The sequence below is a fragment of the Lepidochelys olivacea genome (genome assembly GCF_965140295.1).
Source record: "Lepidochelys olivacea isolate rLepOli2 genome assembly, chromosome: 1".
Classification (NCBI taxonomy): Eukaryota; Metazoa; Chordata; order Testudines; family Cheloniidae; genus Lepidochelys; species Lepidochelys olivacea.
Genome location: NC_140411.1, coordinates 144,580,686 through 144,607,239, shown reverse-complemented (window position 1 = coordinate 144,607,239; position 26,554 = coordinate 144,580,686). Strand labels below are relative to the sequence as shown.

At 40.3% G+C, this 26,554-nt stretch overlaps 1 protein-coding gene across 4 annotated transcripts in view; it reads right to left on the bottom strand.

The window, feature by feature from the left end:
* The window catches only part of PTCHD1 (patched domain containing 1), a 46,697-nt gene that overhangs the window by 7,819 nt on the left and 12,324 nt on the right, over window positions 1-26,554 (bottom strand). For all 4 annotated transcript variants that reach the window (XM_084617417.1, XM_084617418.1, XM_084617420.1 and 1 more), the window contains one exon: window positions 21,658-22,318. In XM_084617417.1, coding sequence (XP_084473543.1) covers window positions 21,658-22,318 — 661 coding nt within the window. The remainder of the gene's footprint in view (window positions 1-21,657; window positions 22,319-26,554) is intronic.

Below are 26,554 nucleotides of genomic sequence, written 5' to 3'. Positions count from 1 at the left end.
TATGCATGTCTGTGTTGCAGTGCTTAAGCCCTTCTGTGAATTCAGGCTGTACACATTTCGACTGTACTTTCTGCAGCAGCCTGGGGTTTTTATCTCACTCATCTTTGTCTTTAGAAAATAAGGTAATAAATAATACCTCGCTCTTACACAGCACTTTTCATCAGGGTCTCAAAGTACTTTATCAAGGAGGTCAGTATCATTATCCTTATTTTACAACACGGAGACTGAGGCACAGGGAAGTGAAATGAATTGCCCCGTGGCAGGTCTCCTGAGTCCCAGTCCAGTGCTCTCTCCACTAGGCAACACTGCCAGCCTAAAATAACAGCTGCTGTTAGATTGTCTTTGTTTAAAGAATGCAATGTGCTCTCTTTAATTTTATACAAAAATTATGTGGGTTTTCTCACAGCCCCCATAAAAAGATTCAATGTATGTATTTAAAGGAAAGGAAAACAGGGAGAGAGACTGGGAATCAAATATTAGTTCCCTTTCACAAGGCTATGTCTGCACTACGAGCCTTACAGCGGCACAGCTGTACCCCTGCTCCTGTGCTTCTGCAAGGTCTCCCGTGTAGCCGCTCTATGCCAGCAGCAGAGAGCTCTCCTGCCGGCATAATTAAACCACCCCTAATGAGGAGTGGTAGCCATGTTGGTGGGAGAGTGTCTCCCGCTGACATAGCGCTGTCCACACCAGTGCTTTTGTCAGTAAAACATTTGTCAGGCGGGGGGTGCATGTGTTTTTTCACACCCCTGCCCGACAAAAGTTTTACCGACAAAAACGCGAGTATAGACATAACTTTAGTTTTACAGGCACATAGATAGAATATAGCAGTACGTTGTGGTGTGGAACTGCCCTGTGTTGGTTTCAAGTGTTTGTTTACTATCCTTGGAAAGTGCGACACCCGCTAAAGATGGAGGAGGATGTTCTACTCTTCCATGGCTGTCTGTTACACATGGTAGCATTTTATGCTTAGGTGTAGTTTGACTTCTATATTTTGGAGGGTGGCTCCAGTCAAGCCAACAGGGACGTGCATGGGTGGGGCGGGGCAGGGGGAGGGAAAAAAATTCTGTGCCACCACACAGGGACACCATTTCAGATTTTTTTGGGGGGAGGGCGGGAACTTTAACTGTGATTCCAGGGGCTACTTAGGCAACTGAAAACTCTCTCTCTCTCTCTTTTTTTTTTTTTGCAGATAATAACTTAGAAATTATCTGACAGGAGCACTATATTTAATTCCTATATCAAGAAAGAAAATTAAATAAATATTAGACCTACTCAGTTCTAATACTTACATGTTCTGACATCTTGTGGCAAGTCACTTATGGGACACTGGTTAGGTTTAAAATTGTAATGTATATTCTTTTTCAGATACTCTTACTAAAGTCAGAAGGGACCATCATGGTTATCTAGTCTGACCTCCTGCATGTTGCAGGCCACAGAACCTCACCCACCCATTCCTGTAATAGACCCCTAACCTCTGGCTGAGTTACTGAAGTCCTCACCTCCTTATTTAAAGACTTCAAGTTACAGAGAATTCACCATTTACACTAATTTAAACCTGCAAGTGACTCATGCCCCATGCTGCAGAGGAAGCGAAAAACCATCAGGGTTTCTGCCAGTCTGACCCAGGGGAATATTCCTTCCCAACCCCAAATATGGTGATCAGTTAGACCCTGAGCATGTGGGCAAGATCCACCAAGAAGATACCTGGAAAAGAATTATCTGTAGTAACTCAGAAACCACCCCATCTAGTGTCCCATCTACAGACATTGGGCTTTTTGCTACAGGATTTTTGCTACAGTTGCTGATGGGCCACACACCATTGTAGGCAGTCCTGTCATACCACCCCCTCCATAAACTTATCAAGCTCAGTCTTGAAGCCAGTTAGGTTTTTTGCCCCCACTGCTCCCCTTGGGAGGCTGCTCCAGAATTTCACTCCTTTGATGGTTAGAAACCTTCACCTAATTTCAAGGCTAAAACTTGTTGATGGCCAGTTTATATCCATTTGTTTTGAGGTCCACATTGGTGCTTAACTTAAATAATGCCTCTCCCTCCCTGGTATTTATCACTTTGATGTATTTATAGAGAGCAATCATATCTCTCCTCAGCCTTCTATTGGGTAGGCTAAACAAGCCAAGCTCTTTGAGTCTCTTCTCATGAGGTAGGTTTTCGATTCCTCAGATCATCTTAGTAGCCCTTCTCTGCACCTGTTCCAGTTTGAATTAATCTTTCTTAAACATGGGAGATGAGAATTGTACACAGTGCTCCAGATGAGGTCTCACCAGTGCCTTACACAATGGTACTAACACTTTCCTGTCTCTACTGGATATACCTGGCCTGATGCACCCCAGACCATGTTAGCCTTTTTCACGGCTGCATCACATTCACAGCTCATAGTCATCCTGTGATCAACAAGTACACCCACGTCTTTCTCCTCCTCTGTCACTTCAAACTGATAAGTCCCCAGCTTACAGCAAAAATTCTTGTTGTTAGTCCCTAAATGCATGACCTTGCCCTTTGCACTATTAAGAATCATCCCATTTCTACTACTCCAGTTTACAAGGTCATCCAGATCTTCTTCTATGATATTCTGGTCCTCCTCCACATTGGCAATACCTCCCAACTTTGTGTCATTCGCAAATTTTATTAGCACACTTCCACTTTTTGTGCCAAGGTCAGTAATAAAAATGTTAAATAAGATTGGTCCCAAGACTGATGAAGAACTCCACTAGTAACCTTCCTTTAGCCTGACAGTTCACCTTTCAGTATGACCCATTGGAGTCTCCCCTTCAACCAGTTCCTTATCCACCTTTCAGTTCTCATATTAGTCCCCATCTTCTCCAATTTAACTAATAAATTCTCACGTGGAACTGTATCAAATGCCTTACTAACTTCCAGGTAGATTATATCTACTGCATTTCCTTTGTCTAAAAAATCAGTTATCATCTAAAAAAAAATTAGTAACTTTGTTACTTGAATCCAACAACTGAAATAATTGTAGAAAAATCTACAATTACTTTCTATCATGTAGGCTACTTTCTTTTTGCAGTTCATCAAGCTTGGAACAGATCATTTAACTTTAGGAAACACCCTAACAGCCCTTTCTTATCTTAATTACCTGTTAATCACTCTGTTTATAAACAAGAAGGAGTCTGGTGGCACCTTAAAGACTAAGCTTTTGTGGGTAAAAAACCCACTTCTTCAGATGCATGGAGTGAAAATTACAGATACAGGTATAAATATATTGGTACATGAAGAGAAAGGAGTTACCTTACAAGTGGAGACCCAGTGTTGACAAGGCCAATTCAGTCAGGGTGGATGTGGTGCACTCCCAATAATTGATGAGGAGGTGTCAATACCAAGAGAGGGAAAACTGCTTCTGTAGTGAGCCAGCCACTCCCAGCCCCTATTCAAGCCCAAATTAATGGTGTTAAATTTGCAAATGAATTGTAGCTCTGTAGTTTCTCTCTGCAGTCTGTTTTTTAGTTTTGTTGTTGTTCAAGGATGTTTACTTTTAAATCTGTTATTGAATGTCCAGGGAGATTGAAGTGTTCTCCTACTGGCTATACCAGAAACCTACTGACCCTATACTGGAAACCAACTGACCACTATACTTACCTACATGCCTCCAGCTTCCACCCAGGACACATCACACAATCCATTGTCTACAGCCAATAAGATACAACTGTATTTGCTCCCATCCCTCAGATAGAGACAAACACCTACAAGATCTTTATCAAGCATTCTTAAACTACAATACCCACCTGGGAAAGTGAGGAAACAGATTGACAGAGCGAGAGGGGTACCCAGAAGTCACCTACTACGGGACAGGCCCAACAAGGAAAACAACAGAACACCCCTGGTCATCATGTACAGCCCCCAGCTAAAACCTCTCCAGCACATTATCAACGACCTACAACCTATCCTGGAAAACGATCTCTCACTCTCCCAGACCTTGAGAGGCAGGCCAGTCCTCGCTTACAGACAGCCCCCCAACCTGAAGCAAATACTCACCAGCAAACACACACCACACCGCAGAAACACTAACCCAGGAACCAATCCCTATAACAAACCCCGTTGCCTACTCTGTCCCCATATCTACTCTAGCAACACCACCATAGGACCCAACCACATCAGCCACACCATCAGAGGCTCATTCACCTGCACATCTACCAATGTGCTATAAGCCATCATGTGCCAGCAATGCCCCTCTGCCATGTACATAGGCCAAACCGGACAGTCTCTACATAAAAGAATAAATGGACACAAATCGGACATCAGGAATGGCAACATACAAAAGCCAGTAGGAGAACACTTCAATTTCCCTGGACACTCAATAACAGATTTAAAAGTACACATCCTTCAACAAAAAAAATTAAAAGCAGACTGCAAAGAGAAACTGCTGAGCTACAATTCATTTGCAAACTTTACACCGTTAATTTGGGCTTGAATAGGGACTGGGAGTGGCTGGCTCACTACAAGGGCAATTTTCCCTCTCTTGGTATTGACACCTCCTCATCAATTATTGGGAGTGGACCACATCCACCCTGACTGAATTGGCCCTGTCAACACTGGGTCTCCACTTGTAAGGTAACTCCCTTCTCTTCTTGTGCTAATATATTTATGCCTGTATCTGTAATTTTCACTCCCTGCACCTGAAGAAGTGGGGTTTTTACCCATGAAAGATTATGTCCAAATAAATCTGTTAGCCTTTAAGGGGCCACCAGACTCCTCATTGTTTTTGTGGATACAGACTAACACAGCTACCCCTCTGATACTGTTTATAAACAAAATTCTGACTCCCTGCCTCACAGGGGCCCAAGCTGGGAGAAGTCTCCTGTCTCCTCTGCAGAACTCATTGCACACTCAGGCTGCCTGCCTGATGCTTGCAGTTTTGGGGGTGCAATGCCCCACCCTGCCCCCCAAACTCCACCCATGATTTTATGAATAATTAGTTTTATTTGCCCCATCTTAGCACACTTGTACACAAAACATTAATAATGATTGACCTCTGCATTAAAGACTAAGAATAATAATGAGCTAATCTGGGCTACTGTCTTCCTGGGATAATCAGTCACAGGGACTAGATATGGATGTTGATGCAAGGTTTATGCATGTGTGGGAAACTGCTGCACATGGATTCAGGTGGCCTGATTCTGATCTCACTTACATCCGTGTAAATCCAAAATAATTCCACTGAAGTCAAAAGAGCTAACCTAGGTAAGGGATATCAGAATCAGGCCCAGGGAATTTTCTTTTACAAAACTAGAAAGGTAATAGTATATGATATAATGAAGACACACTAGATTCCACTAGCTGATAGAATAAAAAATAAAACTGTGCTCTGCTCAGCTACGTGACTGCATTCCAGAATTAGACAAAGAGCCTGGGATGATTCGCTCCATAATTTTTCCAGCAGGATCAGACAGCTCACCTAAAACCCAGCTCCACCGTCTGTGAAGCTAAGTGAAAAGGCCACTGCTGGCCTTCCTGATCACCAGGGTTAAGAACAGCCAATCAAAGACAAAGTAAAAATCTTATCTGACTTGCCAGGTGTGACCTCTCCCTTCAAATATGGTTGGAACTTAAAACACACCAGTGAATAGCAGTCTCAAAATGTTCATGAACATGCACATAGAGCAAAAGAGTGAGCACACAGTTTAGATAAAATCTTCCTGACGAGAAAAATAAAATTCAAAGAAGCTGATTGAACTAGAACCACAGTTAATTTACACTATCATTTTTTACTGAGTTTGTAACTGTTTACTGGCCTGGGTAGCACTCTACAACATTTATGTCCACACTGCAGATGGCAGCAAACCATATACTACCTTATCTGCTGTCCAAGTCTGAAACATGGCTGCCTTCCTGACAGAAGCTCATAACTCTACTCTTTTATCATTATCATAGTCACAAACCCAGGTATGCCCATATCCATCCCAGTTTAGGGTTCATTCATTGGTTTATTCTATGGATCAAAAATTAGAGTGCATTGGCCAGATTTTCATTTACATGAACTAAGAATCTGGCTCCTTGTTTCCAGATACATTGTCTGTCTGAGTCCTATATGGGATCCATTTGGGAGAAAAGGAATAGAGATTGAAATGTTTAACAATGTCCACCTGTGTAGCGATTGTGTTGACTATGTTGCAGCATTTACACACAGTTAATTAGTTGCACTGAGAGAGGAACACTGGTGAGAGGTAAAAGTTGTCATGTACAAACATGATCAATGCATGCTGATAAGGAAAACTATAGCAAATGTACAATAGCTTGCTCTTCTTAGAGGACAACATTCTTCTGGGTCTGTGGACCTCAAGGAAGAATATAATAAAATCATAGACATGTAGGGCTGGCAGGGACCAAAAGAAGGCATCAAGTCCAGCACTGAGGCAGGATCAAATAAATCTAGACCATCCCTGACAGGTGTTTGTCTAATCTGTTCTTAAAAACCTCCAATGATGGGGATTCCACAACCTACTTTGGAAGCTTATTCCAGAGGTTAATTACCCTTATAGTTAGAAAGTTTGTCCTAATACCTAACCTAAATCTCCTTACTGCAGATTAAGCCCATTACTTCTTGTCCTACCTTCAGTGGACAAGGAGAACAACTGACCACTCTTCTTTTTATATCAGCCTTTAACATATTGGAGACTGTTATCAGGTCCCCCCTCAGTTGTCTTTTCTCAGGACTAAACTGTCCAGTTTTTTGTAGCCTTTGCTCTAGCTCAGGTTTTCTGAACCTTTTAATCATTTTTGTTGCTCTCCTCAGAACTCTCTCCAGTTTGTCCACATGTTTCCTAAAGTGTGCACACAGAACCGGACACAGTACTCCAGCTGAGGCTTCACTGGTACTGAGTAGAGTGGGATAACTCCTGTTAATGCACCCCAGAATATTAGCCTTTTTCGCAATTGCATCACACTGTTGACTCATATTCAGTTTTGCTCCATTATAGCCCCCCCTCCCTTTTAGCAGTACTACCGCTATCCAGTTATTCTCCATTTTGTAGTTGTGCATTTGATTTTTTTCCTTCCTAAGTGCAGTACTTTGCACTTATCTTTATCTTGTTGATTTCAGACCAATTCTCCAGTTTAAGGTCATTTTTAATTCTAATCCTGTCCTCCAAAGTGCTTGCAACCCCTGCAAGCTTGGCATCATCTACAATTTTTTATAAACCTACTCTCCATTCCATTATCCAAGTCATAAATGAAAATATTGAATAGTACCGGACCCAGGACTGAGCCATGTGCAGCCCCACTAGATATACCCTCCCAGTATGACAGTGAGAGATAACTACTCTTTGAGAATGGTCTTTCAACCAGTTGTGCACTCACCTTATAGTATTTGGATCTTTGGAACAGACATGCATGTGCCATTAGTCAAACTGCTTGATACACTACTTTATCTTGCACATTCACGGTGAAATTCACTAGCACAAGCCTTATGTATCACTTAGGACCCACACAAGCCCTCAAAATACTTGATATGGCATTTAGGTGGTGAATAGGACTTGTGTGGGCCCTCTGCCCGGGGTGAATTTCATCCTCGGTCATTTGGGTGTTCCACAGTAGACACAGAATATTTCACCCATCCTACGTTGCTGAAGAATGCACCTTTTTGGAAAGGCGGCATAGGGCCAACTATCTGTTCTGGGATGGAACACTTAATATTGGTCAGGCCATACCCTTTTTGATTTCTACTCTCCCAAACTTGCACAAAGAGGGCTCTAGCAAATGCAACTCTTCCCCAATATTTCCTATCACAGAATAATAAACCAGGGTGAGTGGTGTCAGTTTTCTAAAGCTAAAAATGAAAATATTTATATAAATTACTATAATATAAATAATAGTATTTTATCATGACAGACAAATAACAATGGACATACACTTTAGGAATGGCTATAAAAAGAACAAACTATGTTATCTGTAGTACCATTCAAACCAGAATTACTGTCTAGATGTAAGTCCTTAGTATGTACAAACACATGCACATAAGATATGTATACTTCATCTCCATTGTCTCTCTACCCTGATCTATATAACAGATAGAGGAATATGGAAAAGGAGAAGTACGTGTAAAGTACTGGAGTGAAATAAGAATAGCCATCCTGGGTCAGACCGTTGGTCCATCTAGCTCAGTATCCAGTCTCCAGCGGCCAGTACCACAGCTTCAGGGGGAGAGTAGAAAACTGGGCAACTTTGGCGAGACTCACCCTATCTTCCCCTCCTGGTTTCTGGCAGTCAGAGGTGTAGGGTCATCTGAGCGTGGGATTACATCCCTGACCATCTTGGCTAATAGCCATCGATGGAACAATCCTCCATGAATTTAACTAGTTCTTTTTTTTTCAATGATCTAGTCACAATCTCTCTTCCTAGTTTTAATATGATCATGAGCAATAACACTAGAAACCTATAATCTGATAGATTCTATTTTATGTTTTAATCATTAAACTTTGAACACAACATATTTTAATCATGTCCACTTTCAAAAAAATCTCTATCCATATATTATGTTTCCCAATCAGCGTATGATGCAGCATACCAAATCCAATTAAAATAAATGGACAAAAGCTCTACATGTGGAGCTTGTATAGGAATTATGACCCGATCCAGCAAAGACATTTGCACATGGCTAACTTTATGCCCTTTGTGTAGTCCCATTGACTTTAATGGAGTCAAGAGACCTGGTTGGGTAGACTGGGAGTTCAGAGGATGATATTTTTAATGTGGGTTGGAACTGTTTCTTTTGCAGCGTTCATTTTTGGATACTGATCCAATGCAATGTTTGTGTTTGTTATTGTGACAGCAAAATGTCAGCACATTTTATAAATAGAAAAACATCTAAGAGACAAGTTTATTTTGAGAAGCAGAGATAAGCAAGGCAAAATATGGTTCAAAATCTGTTTTTATTTAAATTGAATATTTAATCTGGTAGCAGAAAACCGTTTGAGAAAACCACTTTTTCCTACAGTTCAAATATTTGTCTTAAGAAAATAATCCAATACGCTTCCATGTCAAAGGCTTGTTTTGGTGTTTAAACGTCAGAATGTCAATTCTATTTCAACTTGTGGATTACTCCACTCACTCTGAGAGAGAACTGGCTGAGGCTGAAATGTCAGATCATATGTTTCTTTTAGCACATTGAAAAAGATTTGTGCTGCTCTTTAGCTATGTGCTTTTAGCTGGCTGGTTATTTATTTATGTATGACGATCCAAACTTTTTATATGCTTCTCTGAACTGAATCTGTTCTTAAAGTTTTTTGGAGATTTGCTGATCACTAATAAATACTGGTCTACACTTCAAAACAAACTTTTGGATTGTTAAAGGGGAGATCTTCAAGGACACAAAAGACAGCCAGGGGTCTAACTCATGTTGATATTCAATGGGAGCTGGGGGCCTAACTGCCATTTGTGCCCTCAAAAATCTGCCACTGGGTGGTCTTTCACATTGAAATGTGTGAAAAATGCGCAAACCCCCTCCAACACACAGTACTGTGGCTGAGTTCTTAGCTGTGGAGAGAGCATGAAAGGAACAGAAAGAGAAACATTCTGTTTGGTTAACCACACACCTGTTATGGATACAGAGAAGAAGAGGGGAGTATACTGTGGCTGCAGAGGATGGAGGATGGTGCAGAGGTTTGGACCACAGAATATCTAGGGATACTTTACCTTGCATGAGGAATGGGGTGAGTTGCATAGAATGTGAGAGACTTCAATCATGCTGCTAGGAAACATAAGGGGACACTGGTACTGCAGACACACAGCAAAAGCAAACAGAGAAAGTTTCCCTAGCATTCAGGTGCGCCAAACCACGTTTAATCAAGAGAGAAGAGCTTTCAGCATGAATGCCAGCAGCTGGCGTAGGGCAGCAGGCACAAAGTAAGACAGACCTCCCAGACAGATTCCCATTGCTGTCATGTCACCATATGCAAAGTACTACCGATTCGTCCTTTTATTCTATCCACTGATATTCAAAGTACTTGAGATTAGCAAATGAAAGTTAAATAAAATAACTGTTAGGCAAGAGCAGAAGGTACTGTGAGCTGACCTTCTCAACAGAGAATAAAATGAGTTTTCTTGACAGACCTTACATGAAATATATAAAATTGAAGCAACAGCAATCAAAAAGAAAACTGAGGCCGTGTCAACCTGCCCATGTAAAAATAATTTTTGTGTGTAACACAACAGCCAAATACCACTGTTTGGGTATGGTACACAGGAATACTACCAAAGGATGGAATGAGGCTGGGTGTATTTTAGTTTGGGCAAAATCTTAGGTTTTGGATCTGAATTCAGAAGCCAAAGCATCTTTGATTCTGGGTTATGTTTTTTCTTTTTTGCATCCATGGTCTACTGGAATATGGAGTAGTTTAAACGCTTCCAATTTCCCCATCTGCCTAATAAAACTGAAACCAATATAATTCAATAATGCACTAATTTTATCCCTTTAAATACTTTTTGCCCTGCATCCAGGATAATGAATAGAACAGATTAACATAGAAAACCATACAGTAAACTGCCCATAACATTGAAAAACTTCATAAAAATAGGAGACAGAGTAAATTTAGTGATGGGGAAATCTCAGGTTTAGAGATTATCTTGGATACTTAGTTGAAATGTCCAAATTTATAGGCAACTCCCCGAACCTGCCATGGACCTCTGTCCCTACACTGTCACCCTTGCCCCAACAGGCCTAGTCACAGATTCTCTTCCTTTGTCCCTCCCAGCACCCTGTCCGATTGCCCAAAGATGACAGGCCTACACATACCTCACAGTTGTCTCTCATTTTGAGAAATGTCATTCACTTTAGGTCCAAAATGAGTTATATTCCATACAAATTTGGTGTCTCATTTTATTTTTGAAAAAAGAAAAGGAGTACTTGTGGCATCTTAGAGACTAACCAATTTATTTGAGCATAAGCTTTCGTGAGCTACAGTGTACACTAAGTGAGCTGTAGCTCACGAAAGCTTATGCTCAAATAAATTGGTTAGTCTCTAAGGTGCCACAAGTACTCCTTTTCTTTTTGCAAATACAGACTAACACGGCTGTTATGCTGAAAACTGACATTTTATTTTTGAAAATTATTTACAACAGGATCATGAAACTGATGTTATGACTGAAGTTATTTACACTAAAGGAAGGAACCCCACAGCATTTATGCATGTTTCCTAAATAAATAATTTTCTATGCTTCTCCTTTTGGGCCTTTGTCATATACTGCATCCTTGGACTACATCAGGTTGAGAGAGAGATGGGCCTGCTCCCCGCTCTGGTATTTCAGGGATACATCCGCTGTCCTCCACAAGACTGTTATGACACATGGGATTCTCTCTCTCACACACACACACACACCCTCCCCCCCCCCCCGAGAAAAAGAGTCAAATTGGTTTCTGCTCACCCTCTTGAGTATCTGAGACAGGCTCAGCCAATCAGCAAACATAAATATATGCCATGTAACTTCCCTTTCTGCCCAGGGACCAGCCCAGCTCAAAATTCAAAATGCATCACAAAACTTCCTCAAAATGTTCAGATTCTAGAAAGTTATTTTTAAAACAAAGTTTCATGCCCAAATTTGATTAAATTTTTTCATGGTCATGGAACATTTTTTCATGAAACATGGGAAAAACACCAGGAGATCAAAACCAGGTAGATTCTGACAATGTTTAATTTTGCTTCAAAGGTTGTATTCCTAAATTGATGCCTATACCCGTGCTAAAATTTCACATGTTCTAGACCTTTAACTGCCATGTGAACTACCTTCTCCTCTGAGCCTAAGGAAGTTTGAGAAGTTGCATATTTTGAAGATTGCTGCTGGCTCAGCAGAGATTCCTCAATTTGCTGAGACTGCAAAGAATGTTTTGACAAAGGAAAGAGGCTTGTAGAGGACTGTGAGTGTTGGCACTGCACATATCTGTATTTTATCAAACTTAGCAAAATGTTTGATCAGTTTATGGATGGCTGAAAGTTTAGGCCATTTTTATTTCTGATGAACTGTTTTTTCCATGCCTATTTTAATGCATTACATGCACTTTTAAATCAGAAGCTAAATATAAGCCAGTGGAACATTTACTGCATCTTTCCCCATATTTGGCAGTCTGACATCCCACAATTATTTTACATGGATGCTTCTTTCAGTGAATGTGGCTAGTTAAAAGAGCTGAATCTTCTTGAACAAACTGTACAGTTTTTCTAAAGGAATAACAGACTGCCTTTTTAAAATGGAAAGATTAACACTGAAATTTTCATTTCAGTTGTCTAAGATCAATGTGTAATTATAGCTATATGAAATAACATGTAGACTGTCTCATGAGCACAGCTTATTTTTAAATGGTTTGATATGTAACACACAGTGCTTTTGAGGAAGTGGATATACTTTTAAGGATCAGGAATCATTAAATGACACTTACTAGATATGGTGATCCATGGTATTTTGATACATCACTTTGGCCTGGGCCCAGATAACAAACACCCCAAAACTTTGGTTGGGGAGGCTATGGTAAATCAAAATCTGGATCTCTGCTTTGCAGTTCATGCCCACCTATATAATTTGTTTAATATAATTATGAAGAATTTGATTTGTCATTACATACTTCTGGAGGCTAAAAGTATATAGGCCCTGATTTAGCAAAGTATTATTCAAGTATCTAACTTCAAGCATTTAAATAATTATATTCCTGTTTATCAAAGCATTTATGCCCATGCTTAAGTGTGCTGATGATTTGGGGCCATAATGTTTAAATTATTCAGCCATATTCTGCTCCCACTTACATTCAGGCAAGTCATAGAAGCTGCTGGGGTTGCACAGATGTAACAGATCAGAATTTGGTTCATTGATTTTTTTAAAAAGAATTTTTTTTTGCAAGGAACACCTTTAAGAACATAAGAATGGCCACACTGGGTCAGACCAAAGGTCCATCTAGCCCAGTATCCTGTCTCCCAACAGTGGCCAATGCCAGGTGCCCCAGAGGGAATGAACAGAACAGGTAATCATCAAGTGATCCATCCCCTGTGACTCATTCCCAGCTTCTGGCAAACGGAGGTTGTATTCCTAAATTGATTCCTATACCCATGCTGAACCATCTCTGATATGTTTCACTTGGGACAAGGATATGTATCTGAGTACAACATACTTTTGCTTCCTGACCTTTTATAGGGGAAAACACAGTTCTTGCTGCACTAATATTTGCCGTGGATCTCACCCCAGTTTGTAAGCTATGTATTTTCTTTGCACTTGAAGAGAGCTGGGAGAACATGGCATAAAATGTTTGGGAACTATTTGTATTTTTAAATACATTTTTTTCAAATGTTAATGCCTCCTTTGCTTTCCTCAATGGACTGGAGGCAGAATGGAGGGAGGGAGAGCAGCAGTTGTTTGGGGAAGAAGGGTGATCAATTGCCAGTGGGTTTGGGGGTAGAGGATGAATTTGTTTGGAGATCTGTGGGGACAAAGTATAGGTTGAGATCGGGGGAACGGGGGGACAGGCATGGCTGTGGGGGGGATTTATGCTCATATAATCAAAGGACTAGAAACATTGCTCCAGGACTGATGGGGTGGGACTGCGGAAGATGGATTGGAAGTCTGAAAATTTGTTAAAGTGAGTGAGGGGAAAAGGATGGATTGGGAAGAGGAATATGATTGGGGTAGGTAGGGAATCAATTGATTAGGGAGCAGGGAGATGAGAGAAGCAGAAAAATCAATTGGAGACAGAATGCAGTTGGATCAGATTGGATTGGAAGAGCAAAGGAGGGACTGAGGGGTTCAGAGGATGGATTGATGAAGAACAGAATGGACTTTTGTGGGCAGAAAATGCATTGGGGATAAGCAGGGGTGGGATGGGCGGAGGACAGGCTGGGGAACTGATCAGGGGTCTGAGGAGGCAGATATTGTATTCAGAGATGAAGTGGGGGCAGAAGATGGATCAGGGCAAAGAACTGTTCAGGGCCAGAGCGTTCACTGGAGAGACGAGGGGAAAGGGTACGGATTGTGGGCAAAGTAGCAATTTTAGAAGTTTAGGAGGCAGAGGATGGATTGTTTAGGCTGGGGTTTGTTGAAGTTAGACTGGGGGCAGATGACTGAGCTGGTGGAGAATGGGAAAGAAATGGAAGATGAAGTCAAGAAAGAGATGGGAGCCTAAGCAAAGGCAGAGAAAAATAGCAAAAATGATGAGGGAAGCTTAGGGAGAGAAATCAGAATATAGGGTTGAAGTGGGAGCTGGAAGACACAACATGGAGAGACAGTAAACAGGATACAGAGAGCAGAGTGGAAGCAAGGGAAAACAAACCTCGGCAGGGTAAAGGGATGTGGGAGTGAAGACTGTGGGAAAGTGAGAACAGGAATGAATGAGATGGAAGGGGAAGAGGTGGAGGGACAGAAACTTGGGGAGACACACATTTAGAGGGGAGATAAAGTTCTCCTTAGGAGAAAAAGACATGGAAGAGAGACAGGCTGATAGAGAAGGAAAGAAAGCTGAGTGAAAAGAATAAAAACAAGGGAGACACATAAGCTTCTCATTTTTATTAATTTATGACAAAGATTGGTGGCAAAATACTCTACAAAGTCAAACATTTGTGTGTATTGTACCTTTAAATGTGGAATGAAGGAAATTTGGGAGCGCTGTTCAGGAACTTAGTATGGGACACTAATGTTTCTGTATGTGAAATTAATGTTGACACAGGGTTTTAAAAGAATATATGAATATTTTTTGTGTCTGATGAAGAATATGATGAGTGCTTTTAGAGCCCGGGATATTTTTGAGCATGGTTACATTTTAACAGAATGCAGTTCACCACTAGTAGTTTACTTCAGAGTTCCAGAGAAATGGCAGGTAGACTACCTGTTTGTTCAAATCTTGGTCTAAAATCTTCCAAAGTGCAGGAAATTGCACTTGGTATTTCAAACTATGCTAGGAAGGGCCACCTGAACCTCCACTGCTCTTCACATTTTCATGGTTTTGTTTAGTTACACACAAGCTTGAACATCTTTAGACCTTTAGAGTTCCTTTCATTTCCATTTTTCACTTTCACATTCTGCCCTTGTCCCTCTCTCCCTCAAACACAGCCAATTCCTACCCTGCTTTTTTAATTTCCCTTCTCCTGCTCACAATGCTCACGTCAATCTGGTCATCAACTTAATTCCCCATTTTCCTTCTCTTGACTTCATATAGCCCCTTGTCCCATCTCGATCTGCTTCTTCCAGATGTCAGTGAGCCCACAGACTTTCCAACTCCCTCTCTTCTAGTCCAAACCTTACCTGGCTGATATTCAAGAAAAGGGTCTCTGGTCTGACATTTTGTTTTATGGGTTCTGTCTGGTCACTCTGCTAGGGACACCGTCTCTGCCCATCCTGGCTAATATCCACTGATAGATCTATCCTCCATGAATTTATCTAGTTCTTTTTGAACCCCTGTTATAGTCTTGGCCTTCACAACATCCTCTGGCAAGGAGTTCCACAGGTTGACTGTGCGTTGTGTGCAAAAATATTTCATTTTATTTGTTTTAAACCTGCTGCCTATTAATTTCATTTGGTGGGCCCCAGTTCTTGTGTTATGAGAAGAGTAAGTAACACTTCCTGATTTACTTTCTCCATACCAGTCATGATTTTATAGACCTCTTATCTATACCCACTTAGTCGTCTCTTTTCCAAGCTAAAAAGTCCCAATTTTATTAATCTCTCCTCATAGAGTGGCCATTCCATACCTCTAATAATTTTTTTGCCCTTTTTTGAACCTTTTCTAATTCTAATATATCTTTTTTGAGATGGGGCGACCACATTTGCACGCAGTATTTAAGATGTGGGCATACCATGGGTTTATATAGAAGCAATATGACATTTTGTGTCTTATTATCTATCCCTTTCTTAATGATTCCCAACATTCTGTTCGCTTTTTTGACTGCTGCTGCACATTGAGTGGATGTTTTCAGAGAACTATCCACAGTGACTCCAAGATCTCTTTCTTGAATAGTAACAGCTAATTTAGACCCCATCATTTTATATGTATAGTTGGGATTATATTTTCCAATGTGCATTACTTTCCATTTATCAACATTGAATTTCATTTGCCATTTTGTTGTCCAGTCACCCAGTTTTGAGATCCTCTTGTAACTCTTCGCAGCCTGCCTGGGACTTAACTATCTTGAGTAGTTTTGTATCATCTGCAAATTTTGCCACCTCACTGTTTACCCCTTTTTCCAGATCATTCGTGAATATGTTAAATAGGACGGGGCACAGTACAGACCCCTGGGGGATACCACTATTTACCTCTCTCCATTTTGAAAACTGACTATTTATTTGTACCCTTTGTTTCCTATCTTTTAACCAGTTACCAATCAACGAGAGGACCATCCCTCTTATCCCATGACAGCTTACTTTGCTTAAGAGCCTTTGGAGAGGGACGGTATCAAAGGCTTTCTGAAATTCTAAGTATACTATATCCAGTGGATCCCCCTTGTCCACATGCTTGTGGACCCCCTCAAAGAATTCTAGTAGATTGGTGAGGCATGATTTCCCTTTACAAAAAACATGTTGACTCTTCCCCAACAAATTATGTTCATCTACGTGTCTGACAATTTTGTTCTTTACTATAGTTTCAACCAAACAGTTTGCCCGGTACTGAAGTCAGGTTACTGACCTGTAATTGCCAGGATCACCTCTGGAGCTCTTTTTAAAAATTAGCATTACATTAGCTATCCTCCAGTCATTTGGTACAGAAGCTGGGTTACAGACCACAGTTAGTAGTTCTGCAATTTCACATTTGAGTTCCTTCAGAACTCTTGGGTGAATACCATCTGGTCCTGGTGACTTATTACTGTTTAGTTTATCAATTTGTTCCAAAACCTCCTCTAATGACACCTCAATCTGGGACAGTTCCTCAGATTTGTCACCTAAAAAAAATGGCTCAGGTTTGGGAATCTCCCTCACATACTCAGCTGTGAAGACTGATGTAAAGAATTCATTTAGTTTCTCTGCAATGGCCTTATCGTCCTTGAGTGTTCCTTTAGCATCTCGATCGTCCAGTGGCTCCACTGGTTGTTTAGCAGGCTTCCTGCTTCTGGTGTACTTAAAAAATTTTTCCTATTACTTTTTGAGTCTTTGGCTAGCTGTACTTCAAATTCTTTTTTGTCCTTCCTAATTGTATTTTTACACCTCATTTGCCAGAGTTTATGCTCCTTTCTATTTTCCTCACTAGGATTTAACTTCCACATTTTAAAGGATGCCTCTGTGCCTCTCAGTACTTCTTTTACTTTGTTGTTTAGCCACAGTGGCTCTTTTTTGATTCTCTTACTATGTTTTTTAATTTAGGGTGTACATTTAAATTGAGCCTCTATTATGGTGTCTTTAAAAAGTTTCCATGCAGCTTGCAGGGATTTCACTTTTGACGCTGTACCTTTTAATTTCTGTTTAACTAACCTTCTCATTTTTGTGTAGTTCCCCTTTCTGAAATTAAATGCTACAGTGTTGAGCTACCGTGGTGTTTTCCCCACCACAGGGATGTTAAATTTAATTATATTATGGTCACTATTACCAAGCAGTCCAGCTATACTCACCTCTTGGACCTGATCCTGTGCTCCACTTAGGACTAAATCAAGAACTGCCTCTCCTCTTGTGGGTTCCAGGACTAGCTGCTCCAAGAAGCAGTTATTTAACCGAGAGCTGTGCAAAATGTTCACAGTGAAAACAAGATTGTTGCAAAAATTCCCATATTTAGCTCAATGGCTGAGACAGCACTTGTCAGAGCCATATAAGATTCCAATCTTTGCAGCTCTTCCTGTCCTCCCTGTGCCTAAAACCTCATTCGTATATGGTGAGAGTAGAATCTTGCCCTTTTGGGACCAGGTGGAGAGGCTCCTGTTGCACTTCTGACTAGTGCTGAAGCTCACTGAATAGCATATCTCAGAAGCCTGTTTGTTTCAACGACTTCATTTGATTTCTGCTTTGTTTTAATAAGCATTGATGAATCCTAATTGTGGTACAGAAGCCTGTCCACAACATAAAAGCCACCACAATCAAGACTTAGTGAGGCAAAGAATTCAATAAATACAGAAACTGAAGCTACCTTTTCTGCACTACAGATTGTTCACTGTTGGAGGGGTTGAGGCAGACACAAGGTAAATAATAGAAGGATTTGTCAATAAGCTATTAAAAATAGTACAAAATTAACTGAATACTTTGTTTTGCAAATATATTGCCTGAATTATCAGTAAAAACAATGAGGAATCCTTGTGGCACCTTAGAAGGCAACTCCCATCTTTTCATGTGCTGTATTTTTATACCTGCCTACTGTATTTTCCACTCCGTGCATCTGATGAAGTGAGCTGTAGCCCATGAAAGCTTATGCCCAAATAAATTTGTTAGTCTCTAAGGTGCCACAAGGATTCCTCATTGTTTTTTCTGATCCAGACTAACACGGCTACCCCTCTGAAACCTGAATTATCAGTCTGGCTGTATGTAACTGGGCAAATCATCTAAAAACATTCAGTGAATAACTGGACAAATATTGTGAAATGTTATGAATAAATTATTTGAGAAATATTATTTGACCAGCTGTAGTTGATCACAGTGGTGGCATAGTGGCATCTGTGTAAGGTCAGGATTTGTATCAGGAATAAGTTTTTTTTTTCGGTCAACTTTTTGCTTGTAGTCATGAGATCATGGATTCATAGATTCCAAGGCCAGAAGGGACCACTGTGATCATCTAGTCTGACCTCCTATATATGATGGGCCACAGAACTTCCCCAAAATAATTCTTAGGGTAGATCTTTTAGAAAAATATCCAATCTTGATTTAAAAACTGTCAGTGATGGAGAATATACCATGACCCATGGTAAATTGTTCCAATGGTTAATTCCCTCACTTTTAAAAAATTGCACCTTATTTCCAGTCTGAATTTCTCTAGCTTCAATTTCCAGTCATTGGATCATGTTACACCTTTCTCTCCTAGACTAAAGAGCCCATTATTAAATATTTGCTCTCCATGTAGCTACTTAGAGACTGTAATCAAGTCACCCCTTAGCCTTCTTTCTCTTTGTTAAACTAAATTGATTGAGCTCTATCACTGTAAGGCATGTTTTCTAATCCTTGAATCATTCTCGTGGCTCTCCAAAACCCTCTCTAATTTCCCAACATCTTTCTTGAATTGTGGGTACCAGGACTAGACACAGTATTCCACCAGTGCCAAATACAGAGGTAAAATAACTTCTCTGCTCCTATTTGAGATTCCCCTGTTTATGCATCCCAGGATCGCACTCACTCTTTAGGCCACTGTGTTACTCTGGGAGCCCATGTTCAGCTAGGAAAACATGGGTAAGTAGTAGCTACCACACTAAACCACAGATCAGAAATCTATATTCTCTGAAGGTTAGTAAATCTAGGGTCTGATCTAGTCCTTGCTGAAGTTAACTGAGAGTATCTCCACTGACTACAATCAATGTTAGATTGAACCTCTAGCCTTCAGTTACCTAAAGGGAGACTTTATATTTTAAATGTATATATGTGAAATATTTGTTGAAATCTGTTCAGAATCATTCTATGTCCTGCTTCACTTTGCTGTCAGAAGAAAAAAAATTGTGTTTCCAATTGTCCCCTTGATTAAACCAGTTCTCATTAAAAAAATGTATATCTGTCCTTCATGTCCATGTCTGATTTTTAGGAGTTTATATTAATCCATGCAAAGCATATGGAGGATTCAAGTGAAATGGGCTATTAGGTTCTGACAGTTATTTAGAGTTTAATTACTTGCTAGAAACTCACTCCTAAAAAAAGAGTAATACAATTGAATTAAAAAATAATGTTGGTCTATAGTGTTTGGCAATCAGAGGAGATCCGGAGTAAAACTGTATTAGCTCACCCACCTTATCTCTCAAATATCCTGTGACCAACGTGGCTAGAACAACACTGCATGCAAATTTACCATAGTTAACTTTTCACCCCTTCTACCCCCCCCAAGAAGTGCATATTGCAGCATATTCATTGCCAATGAATTAAAAATGTGAAAGGTTGTCTTCAAGCAGAGTGAGATTTGATCCCTTAATCTAGCTAACATTTCATATTTCAAAGTCACTCCATGCAAAATACTTTCATTTCTATGGATGGACTTTTAGATTTAATTTTTGCAGTGAATATTCTCTTTATAACACACACAGAAAAACAGGATATTTTGCATAATCTCCTTAGTTTGATCAAGGCGGTTTTACATTACATAAAGTCAAATATATGAAAACAGGGCAGATGGCTAGCCTCCCTGTGACTGAAAATTCCTGCAAGATATTTCTTTTTGATCATGTTACATTTTATTTTAATTTTTTGGATGTGATTTGAAAATCAGAATTACATGCTGCCTCTGATGTGACATTTGAGGGTCTGCTTTCTGTTTTTCACTACGTATATTCTGCACCTAAATGGCTGCTTTATAAAATGTAACATCCTTTCAATTAAACATGTCAGGAGCACAAGTATATTATATGAACATCATAGTAGGCCTAGTTTTGAATATAAAACAATCCTACTGAAACATGTAACATCACTACATGATGTGTCTTAATAATTGGAGATTCACTTGTGCTGAAAATGTGTAGTACTGCACACTGATTTTCAGCTGGGAAAACTATCAAATCAATGCATGAGGTATTCTTCACAAATTAATAATGTGGCGAACAAGGACACATCAGACACCTGCAGTGTACAAAGTGTTTACCATTCATGGACTAAATGCAAAAGCAAACAGAATGAGCTTTCCAGCTATCTTTTTTATGTCCACTAGTGAAGTCCTCTGCCTGCTCTGATTTAGTGCCAAGTTTCCTCAAAATGTGCCTAATCAAAAGACACTTGAAGTCAATAAAAGTCTTTCCACTGACTTCAGATCAGGTACAATCTGACTCTCCTAGTCTTGATACCCAAAAAATTATGGTGGGTGAGTGGAGTATAAAAATAGAGACAGACAGAAATCTCTGTTTTAACGCCTCCAGCCACCAGGTCTGCACAGGACAATCTTCATTGTCTGTCAATACTTTAATCATTTGCAGGGCTTGATGCTGAATGGTGTGAGCTGGCCTGGTCAGCAAGAGACAGTGCATATTGCTACTTAAAGTGCCTTGGCAAATTCACTTTTTTCAAGTGAAATGCCACAAAAAACTGCCTACTACTGCATTTATTCCCTAAACAGACTGATTAAAACATAAGCCCATGATAAAACAACAGTGTGTACTCAAGGGGATACAGTTATTGTTCTGTAAATGAAAAGTGCCCCTTTTATTTACCAAGGCAGCTGATATTTTAATTTCACAAAAGGGTCCTGTGCAAAGGTTTCCTTATAAAGCTGAGTACCAAAAAACATAATCAAATTTCCACAGAGAAGCTGCTGTTGGTTCCCCTCTCTTGCATAATATACTTCACTAGCACAAACTTGTCTCTATCTGCCACATGAGCAGAATGTCACACCAAATGGTGCTACAGAACAACCGAGTCCCTGTGGAGCCTTTTTTTTTAATGTCCATAAGCATTATTATTGCAAATACCAGATGAATTCATGATGAGGAGGAGTACACTGCAGTGTCACAGTGAATGGGTACTGGGATTCATGCAGTGATACTTGGCTTCTTTTCTGCTGCCCATGAAATATGTCAAAGAACCAGAAACCCCCACCAAAAAATAGAATGAGATAATTACCTAACATGATGAAGGGAATTCCCAGGAAGGTGGAATTGTATTTCCCACCAGTCAGATTGATGATTCCAGCTGCAGTCAGTGTGGCTAAGCTCACCGTTAACAATCCTAAAAGGCCAAGCCAAGGTTTGCTGCGGACACAATCCTGCATGGAACAGCAGAGTATGGCCAAAGTGACCACAAGGACCAGGCTTGTGGTCAGGTAACGTTCTGACACCCTGCTCGTCTTTTGGAAATCCTCCCTCAGCGAAGACGAAGTGAAGGGATACATTTTGACTTTCCTGTTGGATTTCTGGAAAAGTTCGACAGTGTCACGAAAGATGGATTCCCACTTTTCTGCTACCATGTCATTCAGAGAGTTGATCGCCTGCAAGTAGTAGGTGAGCTGGATGGCTTCTGCAGACTTCACCCGATCTTTGCTGTGCACGGTAACCCCGCCAAGCTGGTGCCCGTTATACACTTCCCTGCCATCCTTTAAGCGAGTGATTGGATATGTGATAACAAAATTAGTTCGATTAGAAGATCGAGCAGACTTTAGCTCCTCCAGTACATGCACTATGTCGTCCACTATGCAAGTCTTGTCATTATTCAGGATACATATATGGGCAAATGTGTAATTGAAACCAGGTCTTTGTACTTGGATCCTGGTCACAGCTGAGTGCAACTGTAAGGAGGAGAAAAATCACACACATTATTCATCAGTTAATTGTGCACCATAGCAGGCAGAATGACAGCAGCTTTGTCATCTCGGTCCATTTCCTATTTACTCTAGGCAAAAAAAATTTCTAATTGCTACAATATTAATAGTAAGCACATTATAAAAATGCAAAACATGCACTAAAGTACTGATATTTTCCCCCAATTTCCTTTACTCATAACTCAATTATGTTTTGACTTCTATAAATGCTAGGTGCATCTGCTGTTCACCCTCTCCCAAAACAAAACATCATTCCAATAAACTAGAATGCTTCATTTCCAAGTGAAGCAAAAGACACAGCTACAGACCAGCTACATTATGGCAATGTAATAATAATCAGGATTGCTAAATGACCACTGCATCAGACAACTATCAGGAATGCAGTACAGAAAAGCAACATGACAGGTCATTTCAATGTGCCACTAGGGTGAGTGTAGTAGACCCTGTTGACTGGTAGTGGGAGAGTTAACCCTCTCTCAGGACAAAGGAAAGATCACAGCTGCATGTCCTATGTGCCAGGATTGTCAGGATAGCAGGACCAAACTATCCGGCATTAATTAAATTGTAGTCCTATCCACCCAAACTACAGCAAAGAGTTGAGATGATGAGGGAGGCTAAAGTTAGACGTTAGAGCCTCCTGGAAGAACATATTAGCTGGCAAAACCTTTTATTTTAGGAGTTGCTGGTTGGGGCCTGCTACATTACAGTTGTATCCCAGCTCCTTTTCAGAGGTGCTTGTATTCTTCTGAAGCATACTGTTTAGGCTGAAATTTTCCATGGTTAATCTCTGACCAAAAGTGAATTGTTCTGGAAAATGTGAGCAAAAAAGGCTGTTATTTTTGAAAGAGGAAAAGAGTGGGAAAATTGCACTGTCCCCATGGGAAAAATAAAATAAAATCTTGTGACTTCTTTTGAATCAGCTTCCAGCTAAATCAGGTGGAGTTAGAAGGTTGAAATTTGGCAGGGGAATAGCCTTAAGTATAGTGAAGGCCCATTCAGTATTCTGGTGAAAAAATGTTTTAACTTGGCAGTGTTAGGAATCTTTGCAAACTATATTGTTTATTTTGCATATGGTACCCTGATAAACTTATAGAGGCAGATCCTCAGGACGAGTTAAGTCCTCTTTGTGCTCCTGTAGTGGTGCAAAGGGTACTTAAACCTGCCATAAGGAGGCAAGATTCCATGAAAAGCCACCCGTATGATAGCCACTCTTTACACAGGGTATGGGAGTGGCTTGGGCTAGAATGTCATGTACTCCGACCATCCTGGCTGATGGAGCAACCGCTTGAGGGCCATCATCAGCTGGTGCAAGTTAGAAAAGTGCTGAGGTTGCTCTAACTTGCACCAGGAGCTGGCTTGGTCTTTGGCAGCTCTCAAAATCAGGAAGGTAGGAAGGTGTCCTTCCCTTCCTCTCCTGGTGCACTGCTCTGGCTCACCTGGGGATCTAGCTCAAAGTGCTACACTCCATAGGCCCCTGAATTACTCTGAAATGATCAAGACTGCTGTGAAAATGCTTCAGGGAAACATGGAATCTGGTCAAAGGGACCCCTTGCCTTCTCAAAGTGTAGGGGAGTAAACATGGGGCTGGGAGCCAGAATATCCCAAATTCAATTTCCATCCCTTTATCTGACTGGTTTTAATAATTCAATGTACTCCCCAATCCCTTTTTTGTGAAGGCTCACAACACTCCTTGCAGAAGACCAACAATATCTTTGACATTTTTCAGATGGGTTAACTGAGGCACAAAGCTGACTTAACTTGCCCAGGATCACTTGGTGTGTGGCAGAGCTGTGAACAGAATCAGATTATAGACTCATGTCTCATTCACTTGAGCACAGTTCCTCTTAGAAAAAAAGGATCCAGTCTAAGTGCTTGTGTGTGTATAGCCTATAAAAGCTGTCTACTCATGTTTGCTTGACCACATTTGCTGTTTTTGAGATCTATAGATGGAAAAGCCCTCTGTAGGTGCAAAGTGTTCTCATTAGGTCAACTTTAAAGACAGGAAAACTGACATATGGAAAAGCTCAATGACTTGCTTGTAAAGTGCAGGGGTTTGCCAGTAAATCAAAAGATCTTGGTTCTCCTGATTCTTTGGTGTCAGGAAAGTCTCTTGTTTCCTCATCTGTAAAGCAGGGATATTAACACACATTTACTGATGAGTTGGGAGATTGAATTAGAAATGTCTCTAATTTTTTTTAAATGATGAGTAATTATAATCTGACCTGCTGCCTGGCAGGACAGAGAGCACTGTCCTAGGGAAGAAAAAAATCCTTTCCTCTTTATATTACATTTGCTGCCATCCACAGAATCCCGGGGGATTCTCAGTTTATACAGACAGTGAAGGGACTGAATTCAAGCAATATTTAGCACACATGTTTTCTGTAGAAGAAAACTGTGATTGAAAAAGAAAATGAGAGAAGGTACCCACAATAACAATGGAGCTTGCAGGCTCTGTTGGTGGAGATGGATTAGCTGTCTAAACACAGTGGGTTCAGTGTAGCCAGAATTTCACCATATTTGTAGAAAAACGTGCATACCATGTATTATTTATTTTACCAGTGATTCGATTATCTTGTAATTATCTTACATAGTCCACTATTGGGATAAATCTAGTTGAAATTGTCTCCAATTCTTATGATATAAACAATATGTGTAAGAAGAAACAAAATTCCTGCCCGTTGAACTTGTTTGTCTTGCAATTATGTGGCTTGTTTCACTTGTATTTGAGTAACTTTTATTTTCTGTAAAATTATAGCGCAATACTGACAACGTGAAGCTAGGTTGGGAAAAGGAAATGAAACAACAAACCTCTCCAGAGGATTGGAAGGATATAATGTTAACCAGAGTATGCAGGCTAAGTTCTCCCTCATGGAGAGATTACAAATAGGAATTTGTGATTAAAGATTTTTGCACAACAGTCCTGCAAAACAAAATAGAAGACTTCACAGGAAAATGCTGGAGGTAATGGGTCATCTTCCTGTCTTCTGAGACTGTCCCAAGTTGAAAGGCTTCTGTTCTGTTTGAAAACTAATGCAACAGTTATTTCAGAATATATCCTTCAACTTCATGGTGTTATGGAAGTGTCCTGAAATCAAATGTAGATATCTGTTTAGAGTTTTTGTGGTAGCAGCCAATAAATATATTTCATCAACTATATTTGTAAAAACAAATGCCATTTATAGAAGTGTAGCTGACAAGAATAAAATACTTTTTAAAATGGAATTATTTGCTGCCTGAATTAGATTAGCAACTGATCTCTTTGAGGAAGGATGCACAGAGTAGGATGCTGCAATTTAACCCCCCCCAAACAATGATATAACTTTTAAAAATAATATATATTATTTTAAAATCTATATTAAAATAATATATATTATATATAATTTAAAATATATATTATTTACTCTACTTACCTATTTTGCCTCAACTCTCTTGTATTTCCTTTTCTTGTGTGTCCGAAACCTTTTCTTATTTAGGTTAGAAAATAATTTGTATTGCCAACAATTCTGTTTATCTTTACTAAAAAGCTAGTAGCTAAACATGGTATTTGAAATACTCATTCTCCCTGGAGGCCATCATTTCTGATTCAGAGACCAGATCATATCATGTAGTGTGGTCTTTTTTCTGCGTACTGGCAGAGCAAATGGGCTATAATACTGGCTTAGCCAGACAGACGGGATATCTTCTGACCTAGGAGAAGACTCAAGTAACCTGGAGATGGCTATTGGGCTTCCCCACTCTGCCAGCATAGGGAACATTCCAGGGATGCATCAGGGAAGGAAGGGGAGCAACCAGAATGCACTGTGCTCTGCCAATCCCTGGATAGTATAACGGCCCTTGAAGGTTATTACAAGATGGTGCAATTTAGAGCAGCGCTGAGGCTGCTCTAAATTGTGCCGAGAGCCAAATTGACCCCTGGCCAAGAATCAGAGATGGGTGGAAAAGTGGTGTAAAACCACCTTTCCCTTCATATCCTCCCCACCCACTACATGCACTGAGCACTGTTTCAGCCATAAAGAAGGTTGACTCACACCTTCATCCTGGAAGCAGATACATTCAGTACCCTCCAGTTTACTATGTGCTGTTTTCAGACCAGATCTTAGAAACTAAACCACTCTTGCTTGTGTGTGAATACTAAGGAACACTCAGGAAGAATTTGGTTTGGTGCAACAGCATCATAGAATATCTACCTCTCCACGCTGATCC